Source organism: Mesoplodon bidens (genome assembly GCF_964165515.1).
Source record: "Mesoplodon bidens genome assembly, chromosome: 2".
In the NCBI taxonomy this organism is placed as follows: domain Eukaryota; kingdom Metazoa; phylum Chordata; class Mammalia; order Artiodactyla; family Ziphiidae; genus Mesoplodon; species Mesoplodon bidens.
The window spans coordinates 186,092,216-186,119,824 of NC_138177.1; the positions used below are offsets into that span (position 1 = coordinate 186,092,216).

General features: G+C 57.8%; 1 protein-coding gene across 3 annotated transcripts in view; it reads right to left on the bottom strand.

The window, feature by feature from the left end:
- PRKCZ (protein kinase C zeta) overlaps positions 1–27,609 on the bottom strand; it is a 101,342-nt gene that overhangs the window by 15,862 nt on the left and 57,871 nt on the right. For all 3 annotated transcript variants that reach the window (XM_081226094.1, XM_081226095.1, XM_081226093.1), the window contains exons 5-10: positions 16,692–16,777; positions 12,009–12,140; positions 11,357–11,438; positions 10,322–10,374; positions 7,555–7,743; positions 4,558–4,655 (exon numbers count right to left, since the gene is read on the bottom strand). In XM_081226094.1, coding sequence (XP_081082220.1) covers positions 4,558–4,655; positions 7,555–7,743; positions 10,322–10,374; positions 11,357–11,438; positions 12,009–12,140; positions 16,692–16,777 — 640 coding nt within the window. The remainder of the gene's footprint in view (positions 1–4,557; positions 4,656–7,554; positions 7,744–10,321; positions 10,375–11,356; positions 11,439–12,008; positions 12,141–16,691; positions 16,778–27,609) is intronic.

Here is a 27,609-nt window from a genome sequence, read left to right on the forward strand (position 1 = left end):
ACACACAAGGTGTTTCACATATCGAAGCCACCGGGAGCCAGGAAGAACTGAGTTTAGCGTCTAAGCGGGCGCTGCAAACAAGGCACAGCCGCTTTGTTCTTCTTTAACGGGGAAGAAGCATCCGCGTCCATAGATGAACATAGATAACCAATTGGGCCAACAGTTAAAAGGTTTTATTTTAGGGCTTCCCTGGTGGCGCAGTGGTTGAGAATCTGCCTGCCAATGCAGGGGGCACGGGTTTGAGCCCTGGTCTGGGAAGATCCCACATGCCACGGAGCAACTGGGCCCGTGAGCCACAACTACTGAGCCTGCGCGTCTGGAGCCTGTGCTCCGCAACAAGAGAGGCCACGACAGTGAGAGGCCCGCGCACCATGATGAAGAGTGGCCCCCACTTGCCACAACTAGAGAAAGTCCTTGCACAGAAACGAAGACCCAACACAGCCAAAAATAAAAATAAATAAATTAAAAAAAAAAAAAAAAAAAAAAAAAAAGGTTTTATTTTAGAACAGCAAGTTGACTGTAAATATTTTACTGGTGGCTTGCTCATCTGTGATCTGAGATCACGCAGAAGCGAGAAAAAGGTCCCCAAACTACAATCTAACGTGGGGGGTTGGGGGAGGGAGAAATAGATTTTCAGCTACCATCGATCGCTTGATCACCCATTTTCCCCACAATAGCTTAAACTGAAGCAGTTTCTCCTGTTTTGGCCATTTCGTAGTTAATTTTGGCTATTGTTTAGAAAAGATGGGCTGTGTGGATATGAACAATGGTTTCTCCGTAACACAGATGTTTATTTTACACTAAAACCCCACTGTGGGACTTCCCTGGTGGCGCAGTGGTTAGGAATCCGCCTGCCAATGCAGGGGTCATGGGTTCAAGCCCAGGTCCGGGAAGATCCCACATGCCGCGGAGCCACTAAGCCCGTGCGCCACAACTACTGAGCCTGGGCTCTAGAGTCCACGAGCCACAACTACTGAGCCCACGTGCCACAACTACTGAGGCCCGTCTGCCTAGAGCCCGTGTTCCACAAGAGAAGCCACCGCAATGAGAAGCCCGCGCACCGCAACGAAGAGTAGCCTCCGCTCGCCACAACTAGGGAAAGTCCGTGTGCAGCAACGAGGACCCAGTGCAGCCACAAATAAATAAATACATACATACATACATAAATACATTAATAAAAAAATTAAAAATACCCCCCCTGCACCATCTGCACACATTTGTACACACGTGGCGCTCTGTACCCTGTGTATACACGTGGCGACATTAATGGCGACCGTCATGTCCGGGATTCCACGTCCACGAGTGAACACGGAACACGGCAGAGCCGGTCACACTACTGGATTTGGGGAGAAAAAGAAATGCTTATTTTCTTCCCACCCAGAGACCCCCTTCTGATAACTGCTTGTGAGAAACTGCATCTTATTTACCAGATGTTTGCTGGTGGCGGCCCGCGGGCACAGCTCCGAGTGGAGCGGGTGCCCGCTGTGTTTGGTGGCACTTCAAGGGCTCCGCCGGCTCCTGGCACCACGGCAGGCCCTCGGGGCAGCGGCTCGGCGAGGAGCCCACGGGAAGAGCCGAGGTGGCCCGCACGCTCTTCCCAGCCACGTCCCCGCCGCCACCCTGCCCACGCAGCCTCCCAGTTCCCGACTCCAGTGGCCTCGCTCCTCATTCACCAGCAGCAGCGGGGGTGGTGCTGACAGCCGCCCAGCGTGGGGCGGGGCAGCTGCTGGTCCTATGTCCTCGCGGGCTCAGACACGAGGTTCCGTCCGTTTGTTCCAAGGCCCAGCACCCCCAAGAAGAGAGGCCCTTTCAGCCAGAGCTCACATTATTCACAGTTCCCCGGGGCCTTCCTGGCTGTAAACGTTTAACTGACAGACCCACAGCCACCAGCCCCTGAGGTGGGCGTCCCTGCCATTCCCTGTCCCAGGGCTGAGATGGGGCCCAGAGAGGGTGCCCTGTGCAAGGTCGCCCGGACAGTAAGGGGGGGCTGGCACGTGAAGCCCAGCTGTCGGCTCCAAGCCTCTGTTGGTACCGCTGTCAGGAGAACCACAGAAGGCTTTGAAAGACTGAAGTGAGGACGGGGTCTCCAGAGGAACCAGGCTCTGCTGGCACCACCCTCCCAGGGCACGGTTTCCGGGGTCTCCCTCTGTCTCTGAGCCGCTTTGCAACTGGGTGGGTTCTATACCCACAATGCCATCCACAGACTCGCAAAGGAAGTCTGCCTGGTGGGGCCCCTCGTGGCCTCCCAGCCGGCTCGGCACCAGGCATCGGCCAGTCCCAGCATCCCCGTCACCCGACGTGTGCGGGGTCCTGAATTCTCCTGTGAGTGGCTGTCACCTCTGACGGGTCCCTCATTATCAGTGAGTCACATAAACGCGGTCACACGCTCACTTTATATCTGTACCAAGGACATGGCTGTACCTTAAAAAAATTATCCTTTAGCACCACAACTGCCTACGAGGTGCCAGGTATGAACCAACTTCTGGGAGCACAAGAACACCCCACCCGGCCCTGATCGCAGGGAGTTCACACCGTGGGTGGTGGGGGCAGCATGGATCATAACCCGGCGTCAAAGCAGGCACGTGCAAACAGCCCGGAAAGACACCCTATCCCGACTAACCAGGTCTCAGGTGCTTCTAGACGTCACTGACGGATTCCATAGAAGTGGGAGGCAGAGGAAGTAGACACGGATGCTAATGATTCCAGGGATGCCTTCCGGCCGTGAATGTGAAGGCCGTATAACACATCTCACGTCAGTTTGGAAAGGCGCTACAGTGCGCACCTGCATCGTGGGGCTCACACAGAAACACCTACGGGATGGTTTTTTTTTTTCCAATTCTAACCTTAACGCACCTGGGAACACGTGAGCCAGATTTCCGGGACGTGAGTGCAGAAAGCGCTGTGCTCCTGGTAACAGAGCTGGAAGTGAGGCTGAAATATCTGACCCTTGTACATCCACACCCTACAAGTTCATACAGTGAGGTTAACTGAAAAACACAGCAAGACTCGTTTCACAGTACGTTAGGAAGCGTGGGGTTCGGGGGACACCCTCCCTCGGGCGTGCCCCATAATCCCGAGACTGGTCAGAGCCAAAGAGAGGTGAGCAAAGTGCACCGGACACTACTGCTGGGCCCTCCCGGAGCCCCGGGCGGGGGAAGAGGAGGCGAGGAAAGGGGCCCGGCAGGCAGGGCGGCAAAGACGGACAGAGGGACCCAGGGGCAGCCTGCTTGCAGGGGCCTCGTCCACACGCCGAGGGGCCTGGACTGTCTCCCAGAAGCAATTGGGACAGTGGTCGGGGGGCTCTGCAGCAGGTGAGGGATACTTGAGATCGATGTTCTCGAAACATGGCTCACTTCCAACGTGGGGGAGCTGAAAGCCTGGTGCCCCAAGGACCGGACGCCCCGAGGAGGCTGCAGCTGGGGCTCAGGGGGAAAGGGAGGGTCTGAGACCCACTCCGGAGGTAGAGTCGCTGAGATCCGGGGAGGTGGCAACGCCAGTCCCGGCGGGAACAGGGGACTGCAGATCGGGAGAGGTGGGGGAGGATGCGGGGGGCGTCGGGGGGTGAGTCACTGCTCTGATCACAACGAAGCCCCGAGCAGAGAGTGGGCGGAGCAGGACCGAGACCGTCGTGCAGAGAGGCTTGCCTGCACGCTGGGCCCTAGCAGCGTCGGGCCCTCGCTCAGTCACTGGCTCCCTGCGCTGATATAAAACTTCCCCAAGGGATAAGCGTGCCTCAGTGTGATCGCACTGCACAGACAACACGGTTTACACTGAACACCTGCTGCTGGCTGGGAGTCTGGGACTTTGGCACGTGTTAGGTAGAGGTGCCTACGTGACCCGCCCCCAGTAAACCCCGAGTTTCACAATCCCCTGTGGAGGAATTCAGGGTGTCCTGTGGGACCCACAGGGAGGGACTCCGGGCAGCTCATGCCTGGCTGCCTCCCGACTTTACTCCGTGCATCGTTTCCCTTTACATCCTTTCACAGCAGTAAGCCTTAGCCTTGAGTCTGACGATGTGCCGTGTCCTGCAAGTTCTCCTAAGTCACCGAACCTGGGGGGGGGTCCTGAGCACCCCGACCCAGAACATGGTAACTTTTCAAGTAAACAAACTGTGTGAGTTCAAGTCATCTGGCCAAAAAAATTCCAAACTGAGTATACGTTGAATATGCTACACCAGGAGTTCCAAACCTTTCTAAAGGAGAATTCTAATATGTACGAAGCTTCTAAGTGAGGCTGTTTAGTATTTATTAATTTATTCCACTAACCAGTGAGATCCATAAGCACAAAAACAGGCCTGATCCCATGCTTGTATCAGCAGGATGCGTTCAATAAATAATTTGTGAACAGAATTAAAGAATGTAGCTTCATTTGTATGAAATTTACCTAATATGACACCAGCCAATGAGAACAACAAAGCTAGTTTGAGGAAGCAAAAAGCCCCCATACTTGCAAACAGGAGGACCCGACACACGACAGCAGAAACCTCATGACAACACAGCCTCCACACGGTTCAGATCAGAAAGCAGCAGAATCCCAGAAGCACCCCCTTTCTCTTACCGACTTGTTGTCTGGAAGCAGGAGTGTAAGCCGACCAGGAAAGGGTTGCTGGATGCCTGCTCAAACACGTGCTTCTCTGTCTGTACCCAGTCAATATCCTGAAACAGAAGCCAGGGAGTGTGAACACTTCACAGGCATCCTGGAGAAGGGGAGGCAAGAGAGGAATGTCAACTCTGCTTGAGGGAAGACAATGCAGAGAGGAAAAGAAAACGCCCGCTGAGAAATTCTCCCCACCACCATCACCATCCCCACCACTGTCACCCATTACCATCTGCCACCTTCACCTTCATCATCTCCACCATCATCACCACCACCATCACCATCACCACCACCATCACCACCATCACCATCATCATCTCCACCATCATCACCATTTCCACCACCACCACCATCATCACCATCATCACCACCATCATTCGTTATCATCACCACAAGCACCATCACCATCTTCCTTACCCATCCTCTATTACCATCTCCACCACCATCACCATCTCCACCACCATCACCAAAGCCACCATCACCGGCTGAGCGCCGCCCCACGTGCTGTGCTGCCCGTGGCAGCCTTGGAAAGTCTGTATTGTCATCTCCACTTAAGACAGGAGGAAACAGAGAGTGGAGCTTTCTCCAACACCCCACACCCATCTCCCAAGCCCCAGCTCCCACGGCAGGGCTATCTCCCTCCCAAACCACACTGGAACTTGGGGAAAACTCAGCTTGAGAGTCTCAGCTTTGGTTCCATTACAACCCCAGAAGGCAGAGTCGGACGAGATTCCCCGAATTCCCCGGGTTAAACCTCTTGTCTCAGGGGTTGGGAAGTGAGCGGGAACGGGGTGTGTCCACAGTAGCCTGCCTTCCCCTGAAGGTTTCTGGAAAAATGAGCCGACCCTCAGCGAGCATCCCTTTGGTGGCCAAAGACCCTCTGGGTTCCTGGTCCTGGGGCTGGGTCCTGACCCCTCTGCCCCTCGCTCCCGGGGACGCCCTGGGTGGCATGGCTCCGTCTGACCAGCCCCACCTCCCCCAGCTCCACTCGCCTGTGCAATGGCCACCTGGTGTCCCCACTCAGCGTCTCATGTGCAAAGCCGGCCTCAAACAGAGCCCTTGACTGTCCCTGCGTCTGTTCTCCCAGGCACCTGGCCACCTGGGTGCTCAGGAAGGAAACGCCGGAGGGTGCATGATGCCTCTCCTCCCCCACGCCCCGGGTCCACCTGCCTGCCGCCTGCCGGACTCCCCACGCTATTTTAACAGAACGCCACAGACCTCGGGACTTAAATCCTCCAAACCGTATCCTCTCGCTGCTCTGAGGCAGAAGCCTCTGGGCTCAGGGTGTGGGCAGGGCTCCGCAGAGGGTCCCTCCTGCACCTCCAGGGGACTCCGGCCCTTCTCCGCCTCTGTCTTCACAGTGACTTCTCTGTGTGTGTTCTCCCTCCTTCCTGTCTCAAATCTTTCCCTGCCTTTCTCTAAAAGGACACCCGTCACTGGATTTAGGGCCCCCCAGCTGATCCAGCATGACCGCCGCAGGATCAGTGACTACATCTCCCCAAATAAGGTCCTGTTCCCAGGTTCCTGGGATTGGGACGGGGGCCACGGGACGGCAGCACCTCTCACAAACGCACAGCTGGCCCGCGCGCCAGATCCTAGGGTCTCGCTCCCCTGAGACCACCTCCGAGTCCGAGCTCCAGTCCCAGCCACGTGCGAAGATGCCGACAGCGACCACAGCAGTAACTCTCTCTGGAGGCCTCTCCTCTCAGCGTTCTAGAAACCGGCCCTCACACACCATCAGCCCTCCAGCCAGCCGCAGGCGGGGAAGAGGCTTGAGTCCTCTTGCGGGGCTGCAACCGGCAGTGAAGACGCCAGCCGGACCCCGCACTTCCCGGGGCCTCCGCTTCCTCAGCTGTGAGGCACGGATGTCCCAACTCACTTGTGAGCTCAGCGCCCAGGGCTGAGGGGCCAGCTGGGCGGTGTGAGCACTGCACAAACGCACTTGCTGGGAGGACAGGTGGGGACTCGGTGCAGCCCCGCTGTGCCCTCTGAACTGCAAGCCTGGGCCGGGGAGCCCTCCCGTGGCCCCGCGCTCCATGGGCGCCAAGTGGCCTCATGGGTCGGTAGCGGCTGCACCAGAACAGAGTGACTGCTTCCCGTGAAGTCAGTTCTCTGCTTCTTAGGGATGTCACCCCCGTTCAGGGGTCAAAGAAACAGGTCAAAAGTACGTCAAGCCAAGAAGCTCATGAAAAGGAGCTCAATACATTGTCCCTGTGGGAATGCCAATCATAGCCACTTCATACCCACCAGGACAGCGATGGTCAAAACACAGAAAACAGCAAGCGTCAGCAAGAACGCACAGAACTTGGGAACCTCACGCGCTGCTGTTGGGAATGTAAAATGGCGCAGCTGCCGAGGAAAACAGTTTAGCTGTTTGTTCCTCAAAAAGGTAAACATAGAATTACCCTATGACCCCGCAGTTCGCCTCCTGGGTGAACACCCAGGACGAGTGGAAATAGGGACTCAAGCAAATAACCGCACGGAGCCGTTCAGGGCAGCGCGACTCAAGCAGCGGAAGCAGAGACACGCCCAGTGCCCGTCGGCGGGTGAACAGAGAAGCCCGAGGGGGTGGATCCGTAAAACGCAACATGGCCGAGGCCTAAAAAGGAAGGAAGGACGCGCAGACGCCCGCCACCACGTGGATGGACCTTGAGAACACGACGCTCCATGAGAGAAGCCGGACACGGAAGGTCCCATAACGCACGGTTCCGCTTACACAGAGCGTCCAGAACAGGCAAATCCACGGAGACAGTGGGCGGCCATAGGGGCCGGGGGGACCGCTCACGGGGATGGGGTGGCCTTCTGGAGGATGAATGGGTGTGGAGCGGGGTGTTGGCAAGGGTGGCCCGACACCGTGAATGTGCTAAGCGCCACTGAACTGTGCGCTTGAAAGCGGTCAAGTGGCCAACTTGGTCACGTGCGCTGAAGGCACGTAGGAGCGAGCAGGCGGGCCCTCACCTCGTCGTCGTGGACCAGCTCCTTCTTCACCACCTTCATGGCGTACACCTGATCGTTTTTCTTCAGCCGTACCAGCAGGACCTTGGCATAGCTCCCGCGTCCGATGACCCTGAGCAGGTCGAAGTCCTGCAGCCCGAGCCCCTGAGATATTTTGATCCCGTCCATCCCGTCGATGACCGGCTTGAGGTCCTGAGGGAGGGAGGACAAGACGGGAGGAAGCGGGAAGAGGACTCGTGCGCGACGGGGGAAGACGTGGCGGCCGCCCCGGAGCCCCGAGCCCCGTCCTGCTCACACGTCCTGACTCGCTGTCCCAAAGGCCACCAGCCCCGCGCCACCCAGGAGCAAACCCCAAGAGCTTCTGGTGGAAGGGGCCGGAAGTCCGAGAGCCGTCGTCAGCCACCGGCGGGCCCTCTGCAAGCAAGGAGGGATGCTCGGGGCCAGCCCCGCCTGGACAGGCCGAGGAGGTGGCCGCAGGCTCACACACCCCGGGGTCATCGGTGCAGCGGCCGGAAGGCCACCTGGCCCCCCCGGGGGGTTGCAAAGCATAACTTCCTAATGTCTGGAAAGACCTGCCAAAGCAAGTACCACTAGAAACAATATACGATGAAAGAGAAAGGCGACGTGATTAAGAGCACACGCTCCCCTCCTGAGAATTATCTCTGGCGAGGATTCCCTGGTGGAGGGAGGGTAACTAAGTGTTCCTCACTCACTCCAGACAGAATGACCAGGGAGAAGGATCTAGACGTCCAGGCGGGGACACTGGCCTTGGGAAAGGTGTGGCCTCTCAAGGTGCTGCTGTTCCCTGAGGTCCTGTGCACAGAGGTTGAGCTCCAGCTGGAACTGTCCTTGGTCAGAACCACAACTTCCTGAGCCTCATTTATCACCCAGAGTCCAGTTGTGATGCTGTGATTTGTAACACCAAGTTCCTCTCTGTTCTAGGGCCCCCGTTCCTGGCACCCGGCTCCTAAAACCTGGGGGGGATCTCCTAAGCGCTGAGAGCCAGCAGGGTGTGTTTTGTTATGTTAATGAGGCACCTACAGGGAAGCCTCTAGGTCACCTAAGGATGCAGCTGGTTGCCAGGGGAACCAACCCTGGGATTAGAGGGTCAGTCCCATCCCCTGACCTCCCAGGAGGAGAGAGGGGCTACAGGTTGACTCCGGCACCAATGGCCAATGATTTCATCATCACACCTGTGTAATGAAGCCTCCGTAAAACCCTCAGAAGGAGAGGTTTGGAGAGCTTCTGGGTTGGTGAAAACGTGGAGATTTGGGAGTGGCGCTCGCTCAGAGAGACCATGGAAGCCCTCGCCCCTCCCCCACACCTTGCCCTGTGCGCCTCCTACAGCTGGCTGTTCCCGAGTTACAACCCTTTAAAATAACCTGGTGATCTGGTGAGTAAAATGTTCCTCTGAGTCCTGTGGGCCATTCTCACAAATTAATTGAACCTGAGGAGGGGGTCGTGGGACCCTCCAATCTGTAGCCAGTTGCTCAGAAGCATAGGTGACAACCTGGACTTGCAACTGGCATCTGAAGTGGGAGGAGGGGTCCGTCTTGTGGGACTGAGCCCCCGACCTGGGGGATCTGTCCCCCGGTTGATGGTGTCAGAGCTGGGTTACACTGTAGGACACTCAGTGTCTGCTGAGGATTGCAGAGCTGCTTTTGGGAGTGTGGAACGCACACAGAGAAAATAAAGGCTTTTATGCAAATAAAATTCCGCAAAAACGGCAGCTCAGGAGTCAGCCCTGGACCCGCTGTGCTGTCTGGGTCGAGAGGATGTGGCAAGGCTTCACCCGCAGCAGAGGACGGTGCCAGGATTGGGCCCCCAAGAGCCTTTGGGGCAGCGGCCTCTGGGGCTTCCTAACGGATGTGCCCCTGGTGAGACCCAGCTGTGAAGGCGGCACGGCAGGCCGACTCCCCCACCCCGGACACCACATCCCCCCAGACCAGAGGGCCCGTGAGAGCCGCCTGTGGGCGCCAACGTCCCCGCCACACAAGGCACTGAGTCCCAGAGACGGGGACTCCCGCCACGGGGGAGGGGGACGGCCGCAGAAAATGTAAGAACCTGGGTGCTGGAGTGGGTGTGAAAGCCAGGTCAGAGTGAGCCCACCCCCCAGAGGCCAGCCTTCCCACTTTCTCTCCAAGCACAAGAGCACGGGGTTTCCTTTGTGGAGGTCACGTGTGCCCCTTGTGGTCCACCGTGATGGCCTGAGCCACCTGTACTGATGTGGAAACGGCCACGCCGGCAGTCAGTGCCATGGAAAGCTTCCCGGGCGCCGGGCACGGTGCTGAGCGTTGATACAAATGCTCTCAGTTTACCCTCACGGAAAGGTGCAATCGTTATCCACACTTGACAGAAGAGGATCCTGAGGTCAGAGGGGTCCCCTGACCGAGGCTCAGACCAGGCCTGCAGCTTGGGCTCACACAGACTCAGCCAATGAGCCCTCACGCCCAGTTCTGCATCGGTGAAAGTGTACGTACAAGGAGCACCACATCCTCACCTTTGAGATTCAGCAGCGGCTCACGTGCTGCCACGTTCACTTGCTCTCTGCCCACTCGGCTGTCCAGAGAGCACCTCTGTCCTAAATGTCCGGAAGACCTCACAGACCTCTGCCCTGGAAGCCTCAGTGTGCGCGATCCCCGATGTCCACAAGGCTGTGCTCCCCCCAACCCTCCGTTCATATTCGAGTTTCCACGACTGCCCCAGAAATGAGCTAATGCACCTGTAAACAGGACGCTGAAAATACTGGTGAGCCGTCTGCTATACTCACCTCAGGTTCATCTTCAATGTTATCATGTTTCCGGGTTGAAGAAATATAAGCAACTAGTGAAGAGAGGAAGAAAAGAGCTGTGTTACAGGCGTTGTCAGGGACGCGGCCTGAGACCCCCCACGGCCCTTGCCCTTCTGTGGAGACACAGTGGCCCCGGCCAGGCCGCCAGGCCAGCCGGTGCTCAGGGTGAAGGCCTGGAGCAGCCACTTCTGACTCAACTAGAGACTAAGAAAATGCAGCTTCCTGGGCCCCACCCAGACCTGCTGACTCTGAACTTCTGGGGCTGGGAACCTGCCTTTGTAACAAGTTTCCCTAGTGATTCTTCTGAAGTGACTGATCGTAAGATTTGGGTGTCTAGCCTTCCAGTCTTTGTTCTTATGGTACGCAGATGGCTGGCTGGGTGGATGGGTACTTGTTAAGGGTCTCCTTGACATGAAGTGCTGTGCTAAGGGTTTTACGCTCCGTGGCCTCCTGTCGTCCCAGGGGATGGAACTCATATTTATCAAACGAGGGCTAGGGCCCTTGCACACCCTTGTAACAGCGCACAGAACTGCAGAAGCTCAGAGCTGGGCCATCAATCCAACTGGCATTCAAAATCACTCTCTGAATGCTTCTTAGCATTAAAAAAAGTCTCTCCCCAGCCAAAAAAAAGAAAGAAAAAAGAAAAAAAATCCACTAAAACTCAAGAACTACACAGTAACCTGCCGTGCGCACAGCAGGCCTCTCCACAGAGATGGGTATCCATGGTGGCCGCTGCGCTACGTGCCTCTTAGAACGTCCGAAGTTGGCACAGAGGGCAACCCCGCCCCGGGCTCCCCAGGCAGCAGCACACAGAGACGGGGGCGCCCAGGGAAGGCCACCCCGCCCACCCCTGACCGGACGAGGCGGGCCCTGAGAGCCCTCCCTGGTCCCGCAGCGAGCACGGGACATGCTCCCAGGCACTGGCCCCTGGTGAGAGGAGAGGATCTAAAAGGACGCCCAGGGGGAAGGGGAGGCGGGCGGGTGTTCCCGGGGGGCGGGGCGAGCAGCCCCTACTTCCATCCGTCTCCTCGGAAGGAAGGTCCACGTCGTCACTCTTGTCGTCCACTGCAGGCTCCTGGGAAGGCATGACAGAATCCTGCAGAGAGACGGCAACACAGTGACCCGGCGGGCGCCACAGCGGAGCTTCTGGAGACTTGTAAGTCACCTGTTATGTAATACACACTGTAACACACCTATCATTCAACTGTTACGTCATCGCACTGAACACGGGAACAGGAGCATTGAAGTCACCTGTGGGTCCACAGGCCGAGGTCACCGCTCAGCCCCTCGGGCCCGCGACCTTCCCAGCAGGTGCTTTAGGAAGCGCGTGTATTTACACAGTGACGCTGACTCCTCCTCTCCCGCCCCCAGCCACCATCAGGCTGCAGTCAGGCCCCAGCTCCGGGTTCCACGGCTGACGTCACAATCGAGGAGGCTCCCTACTGGTGGACCCTGCGGCCCCCAAGAGTGCCGGGGGCTCCCGGGCTCAGGAAGAGGGCCCGACCCGGACCGCTGGCCTGGGCCGTCACCATGCAGCCCACGGGAGCCCCCTCCTCTCTCGCGCGGGTGGCAGGGACGATGTCAGGGCCCCACCTGGACAGAAGGAGGCCGAGGGTCCCTGGGGCAGTGTGGACACCCCCCCAGGCTGCGCCCGGCCCCCACTCACCATATGCCTGTTGCAGGTCAGCGGGACAAGGACGTGGCAGCGCTTATGGACCAGCAGTTTGCAGTTGATGCACCTGTAGCCCTGCCTGGCAAGGCCCCATATCCTTTCACTGCACTGGCCACAGTACGCCCTCTGCACGGGACGAGAACAGCCGCTGTCAGCCGGGCCCGGTGCCCCCGGGGGCCCCGCCACGCCGCGCGGACACGTTGCACCGTCACGCCGCGCAGCTGGGGTGGGAGGTGGCCCTGTCGCCTCATCACACCCGGCACCAGGCCCCCGCCCAGGCTCGGCAGCTCCGCCCCAAGGTTGGGGGAACCGAGGGCCCCAAGGGGGGCGCTGGGGCTGCTCCTTGTGAGGGAGAAGGGGGGGCCCCGGCAGGCAGGGGTGAGGAGACCCCTCCACAGGCGGCACCGCCCCTGCTTGCAGGGCCTGGAGTGGGAGTCGTAGCTCCTACCAGGCTGCGCTCAGAACAGCCGAGGGGCCCCTTGTGGGTGGAGTGACCCAGGTGAGAAGTGGGTGGGAGAGCCGGCTGCCTGACCCTCGTCCAAACGCCCACCTACACGACGACCACAGGAGCGACCCTGCCTGGCGTCTGGACGTGTCAGGAGCTGCTCTGGGGCTCCATGCAATTATCTTGGTATTCTTCTCAGCGTTTTAAAAGATTTTAAATGGTCAATCTTTATTCTTCTTGGTTCTAAACACTTGAAATTCATGATCATGTTTGGCTTGTTTGGAGAAGTTTTTGTAATTCTGGAATGTCACAAAATGCGTGGAGGTGAGTGTGTCCAAGTCTGGTCACCCGCCCACCACTCGGAGTCCAAAGTCACCTTCGCAGTTTCGTGGTGTCTGCACGTCGACAGGTTCCCCATTTAGTTTTTTTCCAGTCATAACTCGTTTTCGTGTTTTACCCTCTTTTGCCTTTTTTAAAACAAATTTCTTTCTTTTGAGAGAGTCTCAAATTACTCCTGGGGAGCAGAAAGGATCCACAGTACCAGCCGCGCAATGGAGCTCTTTTAGGAAACAGAGCGAACCCTCATGAGGTGTGGGCCTGAGGTGCAGGACGGGTTGCTGGTGGCCAGCGGGCACCGAGAAGCCAATTTCCCACAAAGAAGGAGCCCCTGCCCCATACATAGAGCACATATGTCTCAGTCGTGGCCATGTGGTCAGCACCTGGGACAGTGCCCAGCACACAGTGGGTGCCCAATAAAGGTTTGCTGAAGACAAGTCCACATGCGTGCACCTGCGTGCGCCCGCGTGCCCCCCTGCTTTCAACTTCGGTAACAGGAAAGAGAAGGATGTACCCAAGTCTCCCACGTTGCCGGAACCATCCCTCCGACAAGGAGGCCAACACGGGCTGTGGGACTCCCTCTGGGAACGGCCTGAGATGCAGTGGACGGCAGCAAGGGCCAGACGGGGCTGGACAGAGGGCCACCCCCCCAGACCTCCGACTCGGGCCAATCCAGTTTAACGCCGGCCTTGGCATCTCTGCCCGAGGAGGGTGAGTGCTGGTGAGTAAACTCGGGATTCAGGGAAGGGGTGTCACCTCTGAGGACCGCTCACCACTCAGGGAACTGTTACAAAAATTCACGTCTTTTTATACAATGTGCTAAATGTGTTTAGCTTTCTCCAGAACACCATTTAACAATGCTTGGATCATATTTAGGGGCAAACCCACAGCCACCTGGTATCTTCACGAATTAACCAAGATCCCTTTTCCCACAGAGCCACCCTCGCCAGGGTCCAGGCCAGGACAACGGGTGATCAAGGGCAGTGGGAGTTTGCCGGGTTCCAGCACCCGTCAGTTGCATCGAGGCCACGTGCCGACATCCCCTCAGGAGAGGCAGCCGCAATGTTGCCGAAGGCTCTTTATTTCTAAACTAGATTTGAATTATCAACGTTTCAAGAAACGTGCCACTAAGTAATAAAACTTAGGGAATTCCCTGGCGGTCCAGTGGTTCGGACTTGGCGCTTTCACTGCCGTGGCCCGGGTTCAATCCCTGGTTGGGGAACTAAGATCCCGCAAGCTGCGGCCAAAAAAAATTAATAATAATAATAAATAAAACTTAAAACCCAAGCTTCATTTCTCAGAAAAATCACGTGACTTAATAGATTAATGGGTGCAAATATTTTTAAGTCCCTTACATGCTGCCAAAGTGGTTCCCTGCTCATGTTTTCAGTCACTGACGTCTGGGGCTGCTTTCACACGGCAACAGTAGTGGCAGAGTCAGGGTCCGGCTGTTGTGCCAGAGACTGCACGGCCCATAACGCCTGAAATACCTACTCTCTGCCCCCCCTTGGAGGGGGATGCTTGCTCAGCCCTGTTCCAGCTGCTCAGACCAACAGCCCTGGGGCTGAGGACCTCGGTGCCTCCCGCTGTGGGCTGGACGCTGCCCCCGCCCCACCGTGAGTCCCCACCTGAGTCTTCCTCTCTGCTCGAGAAGCTCAGTTGTGTCCAGTGCAGAGAAAGTTCCAGGCAGGGAGCTCGGGCCAGTGAAGCCGACAGCCCTTGCTTCCGTCCTTGGGTCACCGGCAAAGAAGGAGAGCAGTGACCTCCTTTGTGGGCTTGTTTGTCCCTGTGAGTCTGGCTGATCCCACGGAGCCAGGCGTGTAGCTCCTGAGACACGTGGGGTGACCTCGCAGCCCCATAATTAACACTGGTGGATGGTGCGGCCTCAGACGTGGAGCCCAAGGACCCTGGTGGGAACTGTGCCTGGTGACAAATGGCGACACGCCCGCCTCCCCATCTGTGAATGGCGGGCTGGTTAAGAGTTGTCGGGGGTCTCGGGGTTGGCTCCCTCCTCGGCCTCCTGGTGTCTGTGAAAAGCCACTTGGCGCCCGGGGAGAGCGGGTGGGGACGGGGCTGGAGTGGGTACCCCCCCGCCGCTGAGTTCTCTTCCTCCTTGAAGAGGAGAGGGCTTTGCCCCCAGATTTTGGGGAGGGGGCGGCAGGAGGAGTGCCAGGCTCTGCACCCTGCCATAGAGAAATGGGTTTTCCTCGGAGAACCTGCAGGGAGGGAGAGGCCAGGCCCCTCCGGGCGGCCTTGCCGGGTGGGTGGGTTTCGTCGTGGGCCCGTGAGTCAATTTGTCATGAAGGGAACGAGCAGTTCTCTGATGTCCTGAAGGGTGGCCCATCCCGTCTGCCTGAGACCCTCTCTGGCAGAACCAAGCCGGTGCCCAGATGCACAGGAAGAGCAGCCACCAGCCACAAGCCGGCTGGTCGTCCGTTTTTTAAATAAACACGGGAGGGTGGGCAATGGGGGCCTCGCGTCATGGGGGCTGGACGTTCCCATTTCTCCAGGCTTCGCCCGGTCCGTCTGGGTGGTTCACCGCAAAGTCTCACACCCACACCCGTCGGCCAGGCCCATCACTCCTGCACCCCAGGCCCTCTGCCACCACTCGGCGACGCCCGACCTCCCACGGCATCCGATGTCCCGAGGACCCCGTGCCCTCCCAGCGTTGCCGAGGCTCCCAGGGCCCTTCTCATTCCCGACAGACACGCCGCATCCCTTCTTTACACCCAACGTAGCACCCAGGGCTCCCCCGCTGACTCCTCCCCAGTCATCCATTACAGTAAACGATAAACCACTGTCGTGTGCACCTTCCGTGTGCCAGGTGCGGGCACAACCTTCAGGGCAGAGTGCTGTGCCCGGTGGGAGGTGGCACACACGGGGCTGTGAGGGGCACGGAGAAGGCCGCCACGTGGGGGGGGCGGGGAGGCAGAGTGCTTGGCGCGTGGCGTGGTCCCAGGTCAGCAGGCGCTCGGCTGCTGTACTGGACTCCATGGTGTCCCCCCAGACTCAGGCCCACCCAGAACCTTAAGTGGAAAAAGTATCTTTGTAGGTGCAGTTAGTTAAGTTAAAATGAGGTCAGACTGGGTCCTGATCATGACGGGTGTTCTTGGGGAGCAGAGACAGAGAGCAGGCGGCAGAGGCCGGGGGGCTGAGCTCCCAGCCCAGGAGCTCCGAGGACCGCCAGAAACCGCAGGAGCTACACAGAGGCAAGAAGGACCCTCCTAGAGCAGCGGGAGGGGGCGCGGCCCCGCCCCACCTTAGTTTGGCCTCCAGACTGAGAGAGAACAAACGGCGAAGCGCCCGGTTTGTGGTGCCTCGTGCCGGCAGCCCCGGGGCACGTGGTCGCCGGCCATGGGGGCACCTGCAGGTGCCTCCCCATCCACCTGCCAACGAACGGGACGGCTACACAGCCATGCAAACCCTATGGTCTCTACAGGACACAGGGCTGCATGAGGAGAAACACCAGATGCTCAGCTAAAGCGCCTTCGGAGTGGGCCAGACGGCGGGGCCCACGGGCCGGGGGACTGGAGGGCGGTCTCGGGCTCCGGGCTTCGCAGGACACCCTTGGGACCAACAGGGGACACGGTGGGGTAAAACACATGCATCCCGGTTACAGGACAAATCTGCGTCCCTTCTGAATGCACGCAGGCAGGCGGGACCATGAAGCCACAGCGCCTGGACAGGGGATCCCGTAACAGGGACACACAGGCCGAGGTCATCAGAAAAGACCCGAGCTGGCACCTTCCCCGGCTCAGGGAGCCTCGTAAAGGGCTCGTTGTCATCCGGGGACAGTGGCTATGAAAGAGGCTCGGAGGCCTCGCCTGTGCACAGAGCAGAGCCCAGCACCTCCTCGGGGGGGGGGGGGCATCTCGGTGGCCTCGACAGCAACTCACCCTGTTAAAGCGCTTGGCTTGGAAGAGGTGGCCGTTGGCGCGGTACAGCTTCCGCCATCTTCTGGCTCCGCGGCGGTAGATGGATTCTAGAAAGAACAGCAGAAAGGGGTAAAAGGAACGGCCACGAGCCCGGCTCCGCCACGTGCGGGGCGGTGGGGACAGGCCACCGCCGAACTGACATGACTGCGTCCCCACAGCCCCTCCTCACACGATCCCTGGGTCGACCGCCCCTCGATGCCCCTGGATGTGCCACGAGGGCTGCCCTCCGCGGAGGGTCAGGCTGTGAAGACATCGGGGCCCGTGTGTCCTCCCACGTGTTTCCTTTCCACTCCCTTCCCTCCGGGCATGAAAACCAGGCCCCTCTCCACACAGGGACAGGCTCCGACGGGCCGAGGGCCCCCTGGACGTGCGCGCCCAACCATCCTCAGAGGGACCCTGGCCACCGGGGAGTCCACGGTCAGCCCGAGACGGGCGTCCGTCCAGCCAGCACCATCCCGCCCCCTCCGTCCCGGTCTCCCGTTTGAAGAGCCAGTCTAGGGACAGAAGTAAAGCCAAACCACCCGGACACTTAGGTTGAAAGTTACCCAAACCGTCGCGTTCACGACCTGCATTCACTAAGTCAAACTCCTGAGGAAGGAGGCTGCTCGTTAAGAACGCGGAGCTACACGTACAACCAGAACCGTTGGTTTTATTCTTCCTCAAAAACGTTTCCAACTTTGCTCCTTCAAAACACTTTGAAAGTATGTGAAAACAAAATACTCAGGATACAACGGGAAGCTTTGTGCTTTTACAAAGCTCTGTAGTGAAGGCGACTTTCATGAGAGTCAGGGAAGTGCCAGGAATATACTGACGTGGAAACTGTAACAGAATGTTTTTAAAACAAGCAAATTACAGCTCTGGCTGGAACCTGCCGAAACCAGGTCACAGTGACTGCAAAACCAGCTTCTCTCCCGTTACATGGGAGACAAAGTGGGAAACCGAGAAGCCAACACCCAGACAGAACAGGGCTGGCCAGAGGTAGCATCCTCACCCCCCAGCCCATCTGCCCTGGGCTCCAAGGGGTCCCTGGAGACGCCCCAGGACCCCTGCCCGGATAACGGGGTGCGGCCCTCCTGGCCTGATTGTGGGGAAGCCTGGCCCCCGGTAGGTTCCCGCTAACGTCCACAGGCCTGACTGCCCCGTGTGTGGCGTACACACCCCCCGGCTGTCCCAGCAGACGGAGGAATGAGGCATCGAGTGACACAGACACAGAGGGAGCTGGGCTCTCGGCCGGGGACGCGGTGGCCCGAGACTCTGGCCCTTTCCTGCGCTCACACACATGCCATGTGAAAGCCTGAAAATGCGGCCCACTGGATACCCTTCAAATTTGAGCAAAGCCACCCAAAATAAGAGACTCAAGGATGCCCTAGCAGAGGCCAAGGGGCATTAGGGAGCCCCCAGCAGGCCGGAAAGCTCAGCGAGGGGACAGGATGGAGCCCTGCATGACCCCTGGGTGTGGAGCAGGACTGAAGGAAGGCGGGCGATGTCCTGCTGTCCACAGAGAGAAAAGCCTGGACCCCTGCTGCTACGTGCCCTCCCAGATCACACGTGGAAGCCCTACCCCCAGCCCCCATGTGACTGTATTTGGAGGTGGTGTCCCCAAGGAAGCAATGGAGGTTAGTGGTCATAGCGTAGGGCCCCTGATGGGATTAGCATCCTCACAAGAAGAGGAGACCCCCAAGCTTGGTCTCCAGGGCGGGAGGACACCTGGGAGGTGGCGAGTGAGCCAGTGTCCTCACCAGGCACCGACCCCGTTGGCCCCTGGACCTCAGCCGTCCAGCCTCCAGACCCTGGGAAGTAAGCTCCTGTGGTCTCCATCCCCATCCAGGGTACTGTGAGGGCGGCCCACGCAGACTGGACGCCTGCCTCACTCCACACACAAGCCGTGGCCTCAAAAGATAAGGACTTAAACACGAGACGCAAAGCGACAAATTTTAGAAGGAAATGTGGACAATCTTAACAATCCAAGGGGGAGAGAAATTCTGAAAACACAAAAGCACCAGCCCAAAGGGGAGAGGAACACACCTGAGTGCCGTGAGGGGAGGACGCATGTCCATCCAGAGGCCACCCGAGAGGCAGACAAACCCCCGTCTCAATTATCAGCCACACGCAAGAGACAGGTTAACGATTCAGGATGCGAGAGGCACTTCCACAGATCAGCGAGGAAAAAGCAACAGAAGTGTCAACAAGAGACACGTCTCCGCAACGTCAAATGCCGTCAAGGACCAGAGCAATTGGAAGGTGCCTGTCCTCCGAGACAGGGGCTAAACCGGGGCCAAAACTGATGGTCGAGAGAACACGTGCTTCCCCAGGACCCAGCAATTGCACGGCTCCGAGACCAAGGCCCGAGGGACCTCACAGGTGGGCTCGCAGCCAGCAAAGGGTGTTTGCGGACGCCCAGGCCCATCGGCAAGAGGACAAGTGACCTGCGGGCATGACTGTTCAGGAGGACCCGTCGGCTGTAACCTGACTTGAGCTATGCTCAGCAGCACAGACGCACCTTCCAAAATCAAACCAAATAAAAAATCAGTATGAAGTGACATACTGATGTCCATAAAGTGGGCTCTGTGAAATGATGCCCTTGTTACCAAACTAAAAAATAAGCAAAACGGACAATGTGTTGTTTCAGGATGCGCAGGTATGAGATGAAATCCTTCTGGTCAGTGGAAGACCGGGGGCAGTGGGTCCGCGCTGGGCGGGTTGGCTGCTAAGGGCACGCGTGTCCACTCCATTGTATGCTTTATAACACACGTGAGTCCCATGCTCTTGAAGTGCCTCGAGTGCTGCAGTAAACAATATACAACCAGAATTGTAAAAACACAGAGGGAGGGGGGCCAGAGGCAGCAACAGCGACATGGTTGTAAACTAGTTTCAGATTTTAATAGAAACACAGAGCTCTGAGTCTGCACAGAAAGGCCCCGACCACTGCACGCGATCCGGCCGCAGGGGCCCACATCCACTCCCCCACTGGCTCGCACCCTGACCAGCGGGGAGCAGCGCCTGTGGACATGCGCTTCACACCCAAGGCAGGACACTGACCAGCAGGGCTGCCTCAGAGAGCCACGGCACCAATGTGACACTGCTCCCAGGCGACAGAAGTTGCAGATGTGCAAGTTAAGGGAGGGGAAGCAGGGAGTGAAGTGGTGAGCAGGCAGGAGGGGGCCACATCCTCCAGGCCCCTCCCGACGACCAGCCCTCCTGGGGGAAGGGTCAGTGCATGTCCCGTGCACACAGGACCGCCATGCAGTATCGGGCAGAGGTGTGACCGTGCTGTTATCTTTTTTTTTTTTTTTTTTTTTTTGCGGTATGCGGGCCTCTCACTGTTGTGGCCTCTCCCGTTGCGGAGCACAGGCTCCGGATGCGCAGGCCCAGCGGCCATGGCTCACGGGCCCAGCCGCTCCGCGGCATATGGGATCCTCCCGGACCGGGGCACGAACCCGTATCCCCTGCATCGGCAGGCGGACTCTCAACCACTGCGCCACCAGGGAGGCCCATGTGCTGTTATCTTTAACTGGAGGCTGAGCACGGTTTCAGGAGGTGCCTCCTGGCGAGGAGGGGAATGTGGTGGTTAATTTCATGTGTCAGCTGCCATGGTGCCCAGATCTGTGGTCAAACATTATTCTGGATGTTTCTGTGAGGGTGTTTCCGGATGAAATGAACGTTTAAACCAATGGCCTCTGAGTAAAGCAGATTGTCTTCCGTAGTGAGGGTGGGCCTCGTCCGATCAGGCGAAAGCCTGAAGAGACCCAAAGGCTGACATCCCCCAGAGAGAGAAAGTCCTGCAGCAGATGGACGTCGGACCTGAACTTCGGCAGTGGCTCTTCCCGCATCCAGCCTGCAGCCTTCATGACCGTGTGAATGAATCCCTTACGGTGAATACTCTCTCTACACACACATCCTGTTTACTCTCCTTCTCTGGAGACTCTCAGGGGGTGCTTTCCATTACTCCCCACCCCAGGCAGAGACAGGAAGGTGCTGCCAGAGACCCTGGCCGTGCAGAGCCCGGCCCCACGCCCTGGCATCACTTCCGGCAGAGGCAGGGGAGCCCCTGTGGCGTCCAATCCACACCCATGTTGCCACCTGGAAAGCAGCGCCCAGGTGACTTACAAGGAACCACAGGGACAGCAGGGCTTCCTGCATTTAAAACAAATATAAACAGTGTTTTGTTTTGAAGTCATTTCAGAGGTACAGGAAGTTGCAAAGACAGTTCAGAGGGCTCCTGTATAACCTGCCTGCAGGTTCCCCTCAGTTAGCGTTGCCCCTACACGGTGTGAAAAAGAAAAGGACACGTGCTCACAGAGAACACACATGTGCAGAGTGCTTCCCGGGGCGGGCGCTCTGCGGATGACCCGCCCCACCGCCCGCCACACCCACCGCGGGCCCTGCGTGTCCACCTTCCCGTTCGGCTGATCTCAGTGGTAAATGGTTCTGAAGCCCAGCCGGGGGGGCTGGCAAGGCCTCCATGGGAAGCGGGCCCTGGGGGGCGGCTCCGGCTGACCCTGCAGCTGCTCCACCCGGTATCCTGGTGGGTCAGGAGGCTCCATCTCGGTCATCATGTCAAGGCCGACTTCGGAGTCAGAGTTGCTCGAAGTCAGAGCCTGCTGGGCACCTCGAGGTGTCCGGTCGCCTCCACGGTGCCCGTGCTCTGGACGGACACAGAGCGGGAACGACAGTGGGTCCTCGTGGCCCCGTCTGCTCAGGCGCTCCTATACCTCCTCTCAGCCTGAACGACACCCTCAAAGAAGCTCTCTGCTTGTCTTTGGAATTCTATAATTAGGATGGCTGCAGGGAACTTTAATGAGCTCAGTTTCTATGGCAATGGAGCATCTTGAGGGCTCTGACAAGGCGAAAAAAATACACTTTAAAAAGGGAGCTTAGAGCAACAGACCTTGAAACAAACCAGGCAGCCCCCAGATTTGGGGGGGAGCATGGGGTGCTCCAAATTTTCAGGGCAGATCACGATGCTACTGGAAGCCTCTCTGACTGTTTGCTGGACACGGACCCACCGCCCAGGTGACCAGCCCAGCACAACCCCCGGACAGCCCTGGAATACCTCAAAACTGGCGGGAGCGCTCCAGCGACGGGGCATGTGGGTCAGCCGAAAGCCTTCCTGGTGGTTCCGGGTTGGTGACCAGCCCGAGGCAAGGCCAGGGAGCTGGCGAGGGGCCCTCGTCCCTCGCGCTGGGGGTGCGGTTCTCAGCAGAGTGCGTGCTGCCGCCCCAGGCCCAGCTCCCTCTGGGCGAGTGGCGTCCCCTGGGGTCCACGCCCAGGAGGGCGGGGCGCGTGTCCAGTGCGCAGCGCACTCACTCAGGCCACCCTGTCCTCACCGACCACACATTCCACCAGAAGGCTCCTACTGCAGGCTGCACGTGACCATCTAGAAACAGGAGTCTGGGGTTTACGTGGGACGCTGGCCTGGCCACGGGCCACGTATCTGGTGCTGCTGAGAAGCCTGGTGGCCGCACAGGCTGGGAGTCCCGAGGGACGGTGGCCAGTGTGGACAAACAGTCCCAGGAAGCCCACGGAGCCACACAGCTCGCCTGCATTTCCCAGTGGCTGGTGTCACCCGACCGTGGATCCGGCAGCCTGCTGCTACGCACACCAGGTGGTCGCTGTGTCTCAGGAGGGACTGGGCGCTGCCCCCAGAGCCGTGTGACCCAGACCCATGTCCTCCTGTGGCTCCGCGGGTCATGCTGGGGGCGGGGCAGCGGCGAGCAGGACACAGCGGGGCTGGTGGGGTCGCCCCCTCCAGGGCCCTTTCCCTCGTGGCTTCCTGCCCCTCACTCTGAGCTGTGTCCCAGCAGAAGACGCAACTTAAAATCCGCTGCTCTGAGAGATGGGTGAAGGGGCCTGAGGCTACAGATGCAGACCTGGGAAGGGTCTCAGAGCCACCCTGGCAGGAAGCCAGCCATGTGGGGACGGTGGCAGTTTGGTCCTGTCAGCGGGCCCGGCTCCCACAGAAGCCTGCCTTCCTCACGTGGTCCCAACGTGGCCCCCAAGCCTCGGCATTGCTGGCGCGGAGCTGACCTCATCTGGGTCTAAAGCAATCCAAGAAGGGCGACCCCAGGGATGTCATGGGTCCAGGGCCGTCACGTGACTGAAACCACTCAATCAGGCTGCAGAGAGGGGCTTCCCTCCGAGGCCAGGTCACCCCTCCCTGGGCAGTGGAGCAGGGACACAGGGCCGGGGCGTGGTTGGCTGCGTGGACGAGGCGGGGCCAGCCCCAGGGTATGGCCACGGGAAGACAGAGTGACCAGGGCCAGGCTCGGCTGGACCCACCCCACACTGCCGCCTCTGGACACGTGCTGTGGGGATGTCCCTTGCGGGGACTGCCCATCAGCTGAGGCCACAGCTATCTGGAGCACGTGCCAGTGCCGTGGCCCGGCAGCACCAGTGAGGCCTCCCACGGAGAGGAAGCTGGGGACCGGGGCCAGCAGGCGGTCCGTTTCCCTGAGCCTCACGCGCGGCAGGGAGAAGAGGCGCAAGGGTCCCCCCAACACGACGTGCTGTGTGCAAGGGGGCGGGGCACACACACGTCCCCTGAGGCTCGGCAACGCCTGCAGGAGTCCACCTGCCGGACACCTTCCCTGGTGGCCAAGACGGACATCTGAGTTGTGCCCGTGAGGACACAGCGGCTGAAAGTCAGGACGCTAGGCTCCGTGGACAGGAGAGTGGCCACGGGAGCCATGGAGCAGCCGCCGGGGGTGGGGAGGGGACAGGGGTGTCTCCCTCGGGGAGTGGCTGACGGACGCACCCTGACCCAGTGCTGGAGCCCCGAGTGGCAGATTCACTCTCACACAGGCTCCGAGGGACAGGGGGACAGGCACGTGCAAGGGATCCAGCGAAGGACCAGGTTCCTGATTTTTGTAAAGAGAAATGCTTGAGTAAAGAAAGGTCTTCTGCTGCCCAGGACAGGAGCTGTGAGGACCTACGGTGTCCTCCGTGTACAGCAGGGGCCCGGCCAGCACCCAGCACCAGGGGTCAGGGCGACCAAGCCCTCCAGACAGGCCCAAGGGCCCATCCCTGGTGGCTCAGGCTGCCGTCACAGGGCCCCAGACGCCCCACTGAAGAACAGACCTCGACGAGGCACAGGGGGTGCAAGGCCAGGGCCACACCCTAGGGGTTCCCAGAAAGGACAGGCCTCCCAGGGCTCCTCAGAGCTGTCCCTTTGCCAGCAAACACCACCAGTTAAGAAACCCAATCCTAAGAGGTGTTTGGAGAGGGAGGGGGGATATTATAACAGTTCAACTTTCTCACAGTTTTTATCACAAAGATACAAATTTGTCATGAAATGAATTGAGTTTTGATGAAATGTCTGACCAGTGTTTTCAGAAAGATTCTCTGGAAAAACGCACACCAACCTGCACGTGATCTGCTGCACGTGACTTCCGCCGAACCACCTCCCCTCCGTGTAGACATCTTCCTTTACAGACTCACTTCTTACAAACAGCATGAGTCCTGGAGCTGCTCAGAGCCCACCTGCGCTGCAGGGGCCCGCATTCCCCCCAGACCCGCTGCACCTGCAGCCCGGAGCACAGGGCCAGGCCGACGGGAGAAGACCTCGGGCCAGGAACACGGGCACCCCGAGTGTGCCGGGGGGAACGACGGGAGGGGACGGAGGACGCAGCCCCTCCAAAGAGAGCCAGTGGCGGCTGGACCACAACAAGGACAGGCCGGCATGACGGCCAGACGTGCGGGTCAGAATGGGAGACAAGGCTGGTTCCCGGGAGGCCAGGCGGAGAGCGAGGCCCGGCGCTCGTGGGATCCAACTGCAGATGCAAACGGGTTCAGGGCAGCCGAGACAAGCCCGCCCCAGGGGCCGCCTGGGTCCTCCCGGGACCCACAGACGGGCTGCAGCAGAGTCTGGGGGCTGCAGGCCCGGATTCTGGCAACAGCCTCTGCCAGCTTACTCGGCAGAGGGGCTCCCGGGGCCTCTTCTCCTGTGGCACAAGCACCCCCCCCACGACCCCCTCTATTACCCCCCAAAGGGCCTCATCGCCACACACACCTGGGGTCGGGGCCTCCACACAGGAATTTGGGGGGCACGCTTGGTCCAAAACAATCTGCTCCTGGTCCCCCCAGATTCACGCCCCTCTCACACGCAAAACACACCCACTCCATCAACAGCCCCGAAGCCTTCGCTCCTGCAGCAACACTGACGTCCAAAGTCTCATTGAAACATCATCTAAACCGGGGGGGGGGGGTGACACTCAAGGTGCAACTTGTCCTAAAGAAAACCGCCCCCGGCCTGGACCTGGGAAAGTTGTGTGTTTCCAAAATGCAATGTTGGGGGACTTCCCTGGTGGTCCATTGGTCAGGACTCGGCGCGCTCACTGCCGAGGGTGCAGGTTCAACCCCTGGTTGGGAAACTAAGATCCTGCAAGCCACATGGAGCGGCCAAAAAACAAAAACAAAATGCAAAGTTGGGACAGGCATAGGATGGTCAGTCCCACTCCAAAAGGAGAAACAGAAAAGGAGCGAAAGCAACAGGTCCCCAGCAAGCCCCAAGCTTGGCCAGACAAATTCGCCAGATCTTTAAGGCTCAAGAATAACCTCTTTGGTTTCATGTTCTGCCCTCCAGCCTCACTGGAGTGGCGAGGTGACCCCCACTACAAGGCTCTCTCAAAGTCCCAGAGGAAAGGGGAATGTGGAGAAATGAACCAAAAATCCAGGCTGCCCGTCAAGGCATGTGCTGAGTCCTACGCTGCACAAGTCCAGGACAAAAGGCCAAGAAATCAAACAGAAAGCAGCTGCTAAAAGGTTAAAAAAAAAAAAAAAAAAAAAAGCTCGGTGGAGATTTTTGGCTGACTCACAGGGCTGGGGAGACAAAAGCTGGAGATTGGGGTCCTGGTGACCCCCCAGACTTTTCCAGCTGCAATTACTAAAAGATATTAAAGGAAAATGAGAAACAGACCAGCCTCAACGGAATCAAGGTGACTCACCCACACTCCATCTGCTGGGATAAAGTCAAATCCTTTCAAGAGGAAAATAACATCACTCAGAGCTCCTACAGTTTTTCAAACACAGCATCTGATATTCAGTAAAAAGTTACCAGGAAGGCCAAGAAATAGGAGCATTTGACCAAACAGTCAATAAAAATGGACTCCCAGGAGATTCAGATATTCAACATATATTGAAAAAGACAGGTAAAACAAGAGAATTTCACCTGTGAACTGGATCTATTAAAAAAGGAATCAGGGGCTTCCCTGGTGGCGCAGTGGTTGAGAGTCCGCCTGCCGATGCAGGGGACACGGGTTCGTGCCCCGGTCTGGGAGGATCCCACATGCCGCGGAGCGGTTGGGCCCGTGAGCCATGGCCGTTGGGCCTGCGCGTCCGGAGCCTGTGCTCCGCAACGGGAGAGGCCACAACAGTGAGAGGCCCGCATACAGCAAAAAAAAAAAAAAAAAAAAAAAAGGAATCAAATTCTAAAAACCCGAGCATTTTAGAAATTCTCAAAGTGAAAATACAATGATTGAAATGAATAATTCAGGAGACAGATTTAAGAGCAGGTTAGACAAAATAAGACATAGTAGAAAAGATCCAGATTGCAACACAGTGGGGGGAACACCAGGATGGAAGAAAGTGCAGAAAAGAGCAAGAGGGCATATGGGACATGGTGAAAAGACATGGATGTGGAGCCTGGGGGACGAAGGGAGAGGGGACGGGCACCATCTGAAAGGACACGGCTGATATATTACAGCACAGACAAAAGACACTGTGCCCCAGATCCAAAAACTCTACAAACCTCAGGATAAACTCAATATTCCCCCTCTTCTGCAAGGCTGCTAAAACAGAAGAACAAAGACCATTTTTAAGGCAGCCAAAGAAGAAAGAGAAGCATCCAAGGGAATAACGGGGGGACAGGCGAGTCTCCAACAGACACGGCCGAGGCCAGATGACGCACCAGACGTGCTGAAGGAGCAACGCTGCCCACCTGGGCTCCAGACCCAGAGAAAATGGCCTCAGAAACGAAGGCAACAGAGCGATGTTTCATAGAAACAAAAACAAATTAGTTGTCAGCAAACCTCTGCTAAAAGAAATACTAAAGGGAGTTTTTCGGGAAGGAGGATGGTCTCGGACGTAAGCACAATGCTGCAGGAAGAAACGTGTGCATCAGAAGGGGAATCTGAATGAACACTATTTAAAACACTAACAATGATTGTGGAGTTTAAAATATAAGTAAAATTTACACACATGACAACAATAGCATAAAAATTGATAAGGGGATAAATAAGACTAAAGCGTAGTAAGGTTTTTGCCTTACCCAGAAATAGTAAAAGTAGTAACTTAAGGTGCATTCCAACAATGTTTCTTAAAATTCCTAAGGTAGCCAGAATACTTTTTATTTTATTTATTATTATTATTTTAAGTAATTTATTTATTATTTATTTTTGGCTGTGTTGGATCTTTGTTGCTGCGCGGGCTTTCTCTAGTTGTGGCGAGTGGGGGCTACTCTTCATTGCTGTGCGTGGGCTTCTCGTTGCGGTGGCTTCTCTTGCTGTGGAGCACGGGCTCTAGGCACACAGGCTTCAGTAGTTGTGGTTCGTGGGCTCAGTAGTTGTGGCTCGTGGGCTCTAGAGCACAGGCTCAGTAGTTGTGGCGCACGGGCTTAGTTGCTCCGCGGCATGTGGATCTTCCTTGACCAAGGCTCGAACCCGTGTCCCCTGCATTGGCAGGCGGATTCTTAACCACTGCGCCACCAAGGAAGTCCCTATTATTTTTTAAAATATTTATTTATTCATTTTATTTTTGGCTGTGTCGGGTCTTAGTTGCGCACGCAGGATCCTCTGCTGCGGCGTGCAGGCTCCTTGTTGCAGTGTGCAGGCTTCTCTCTAGTTGTGGCGCACAGGCTTCAAAGCGTGTGGGCTCTGTAGTTGTG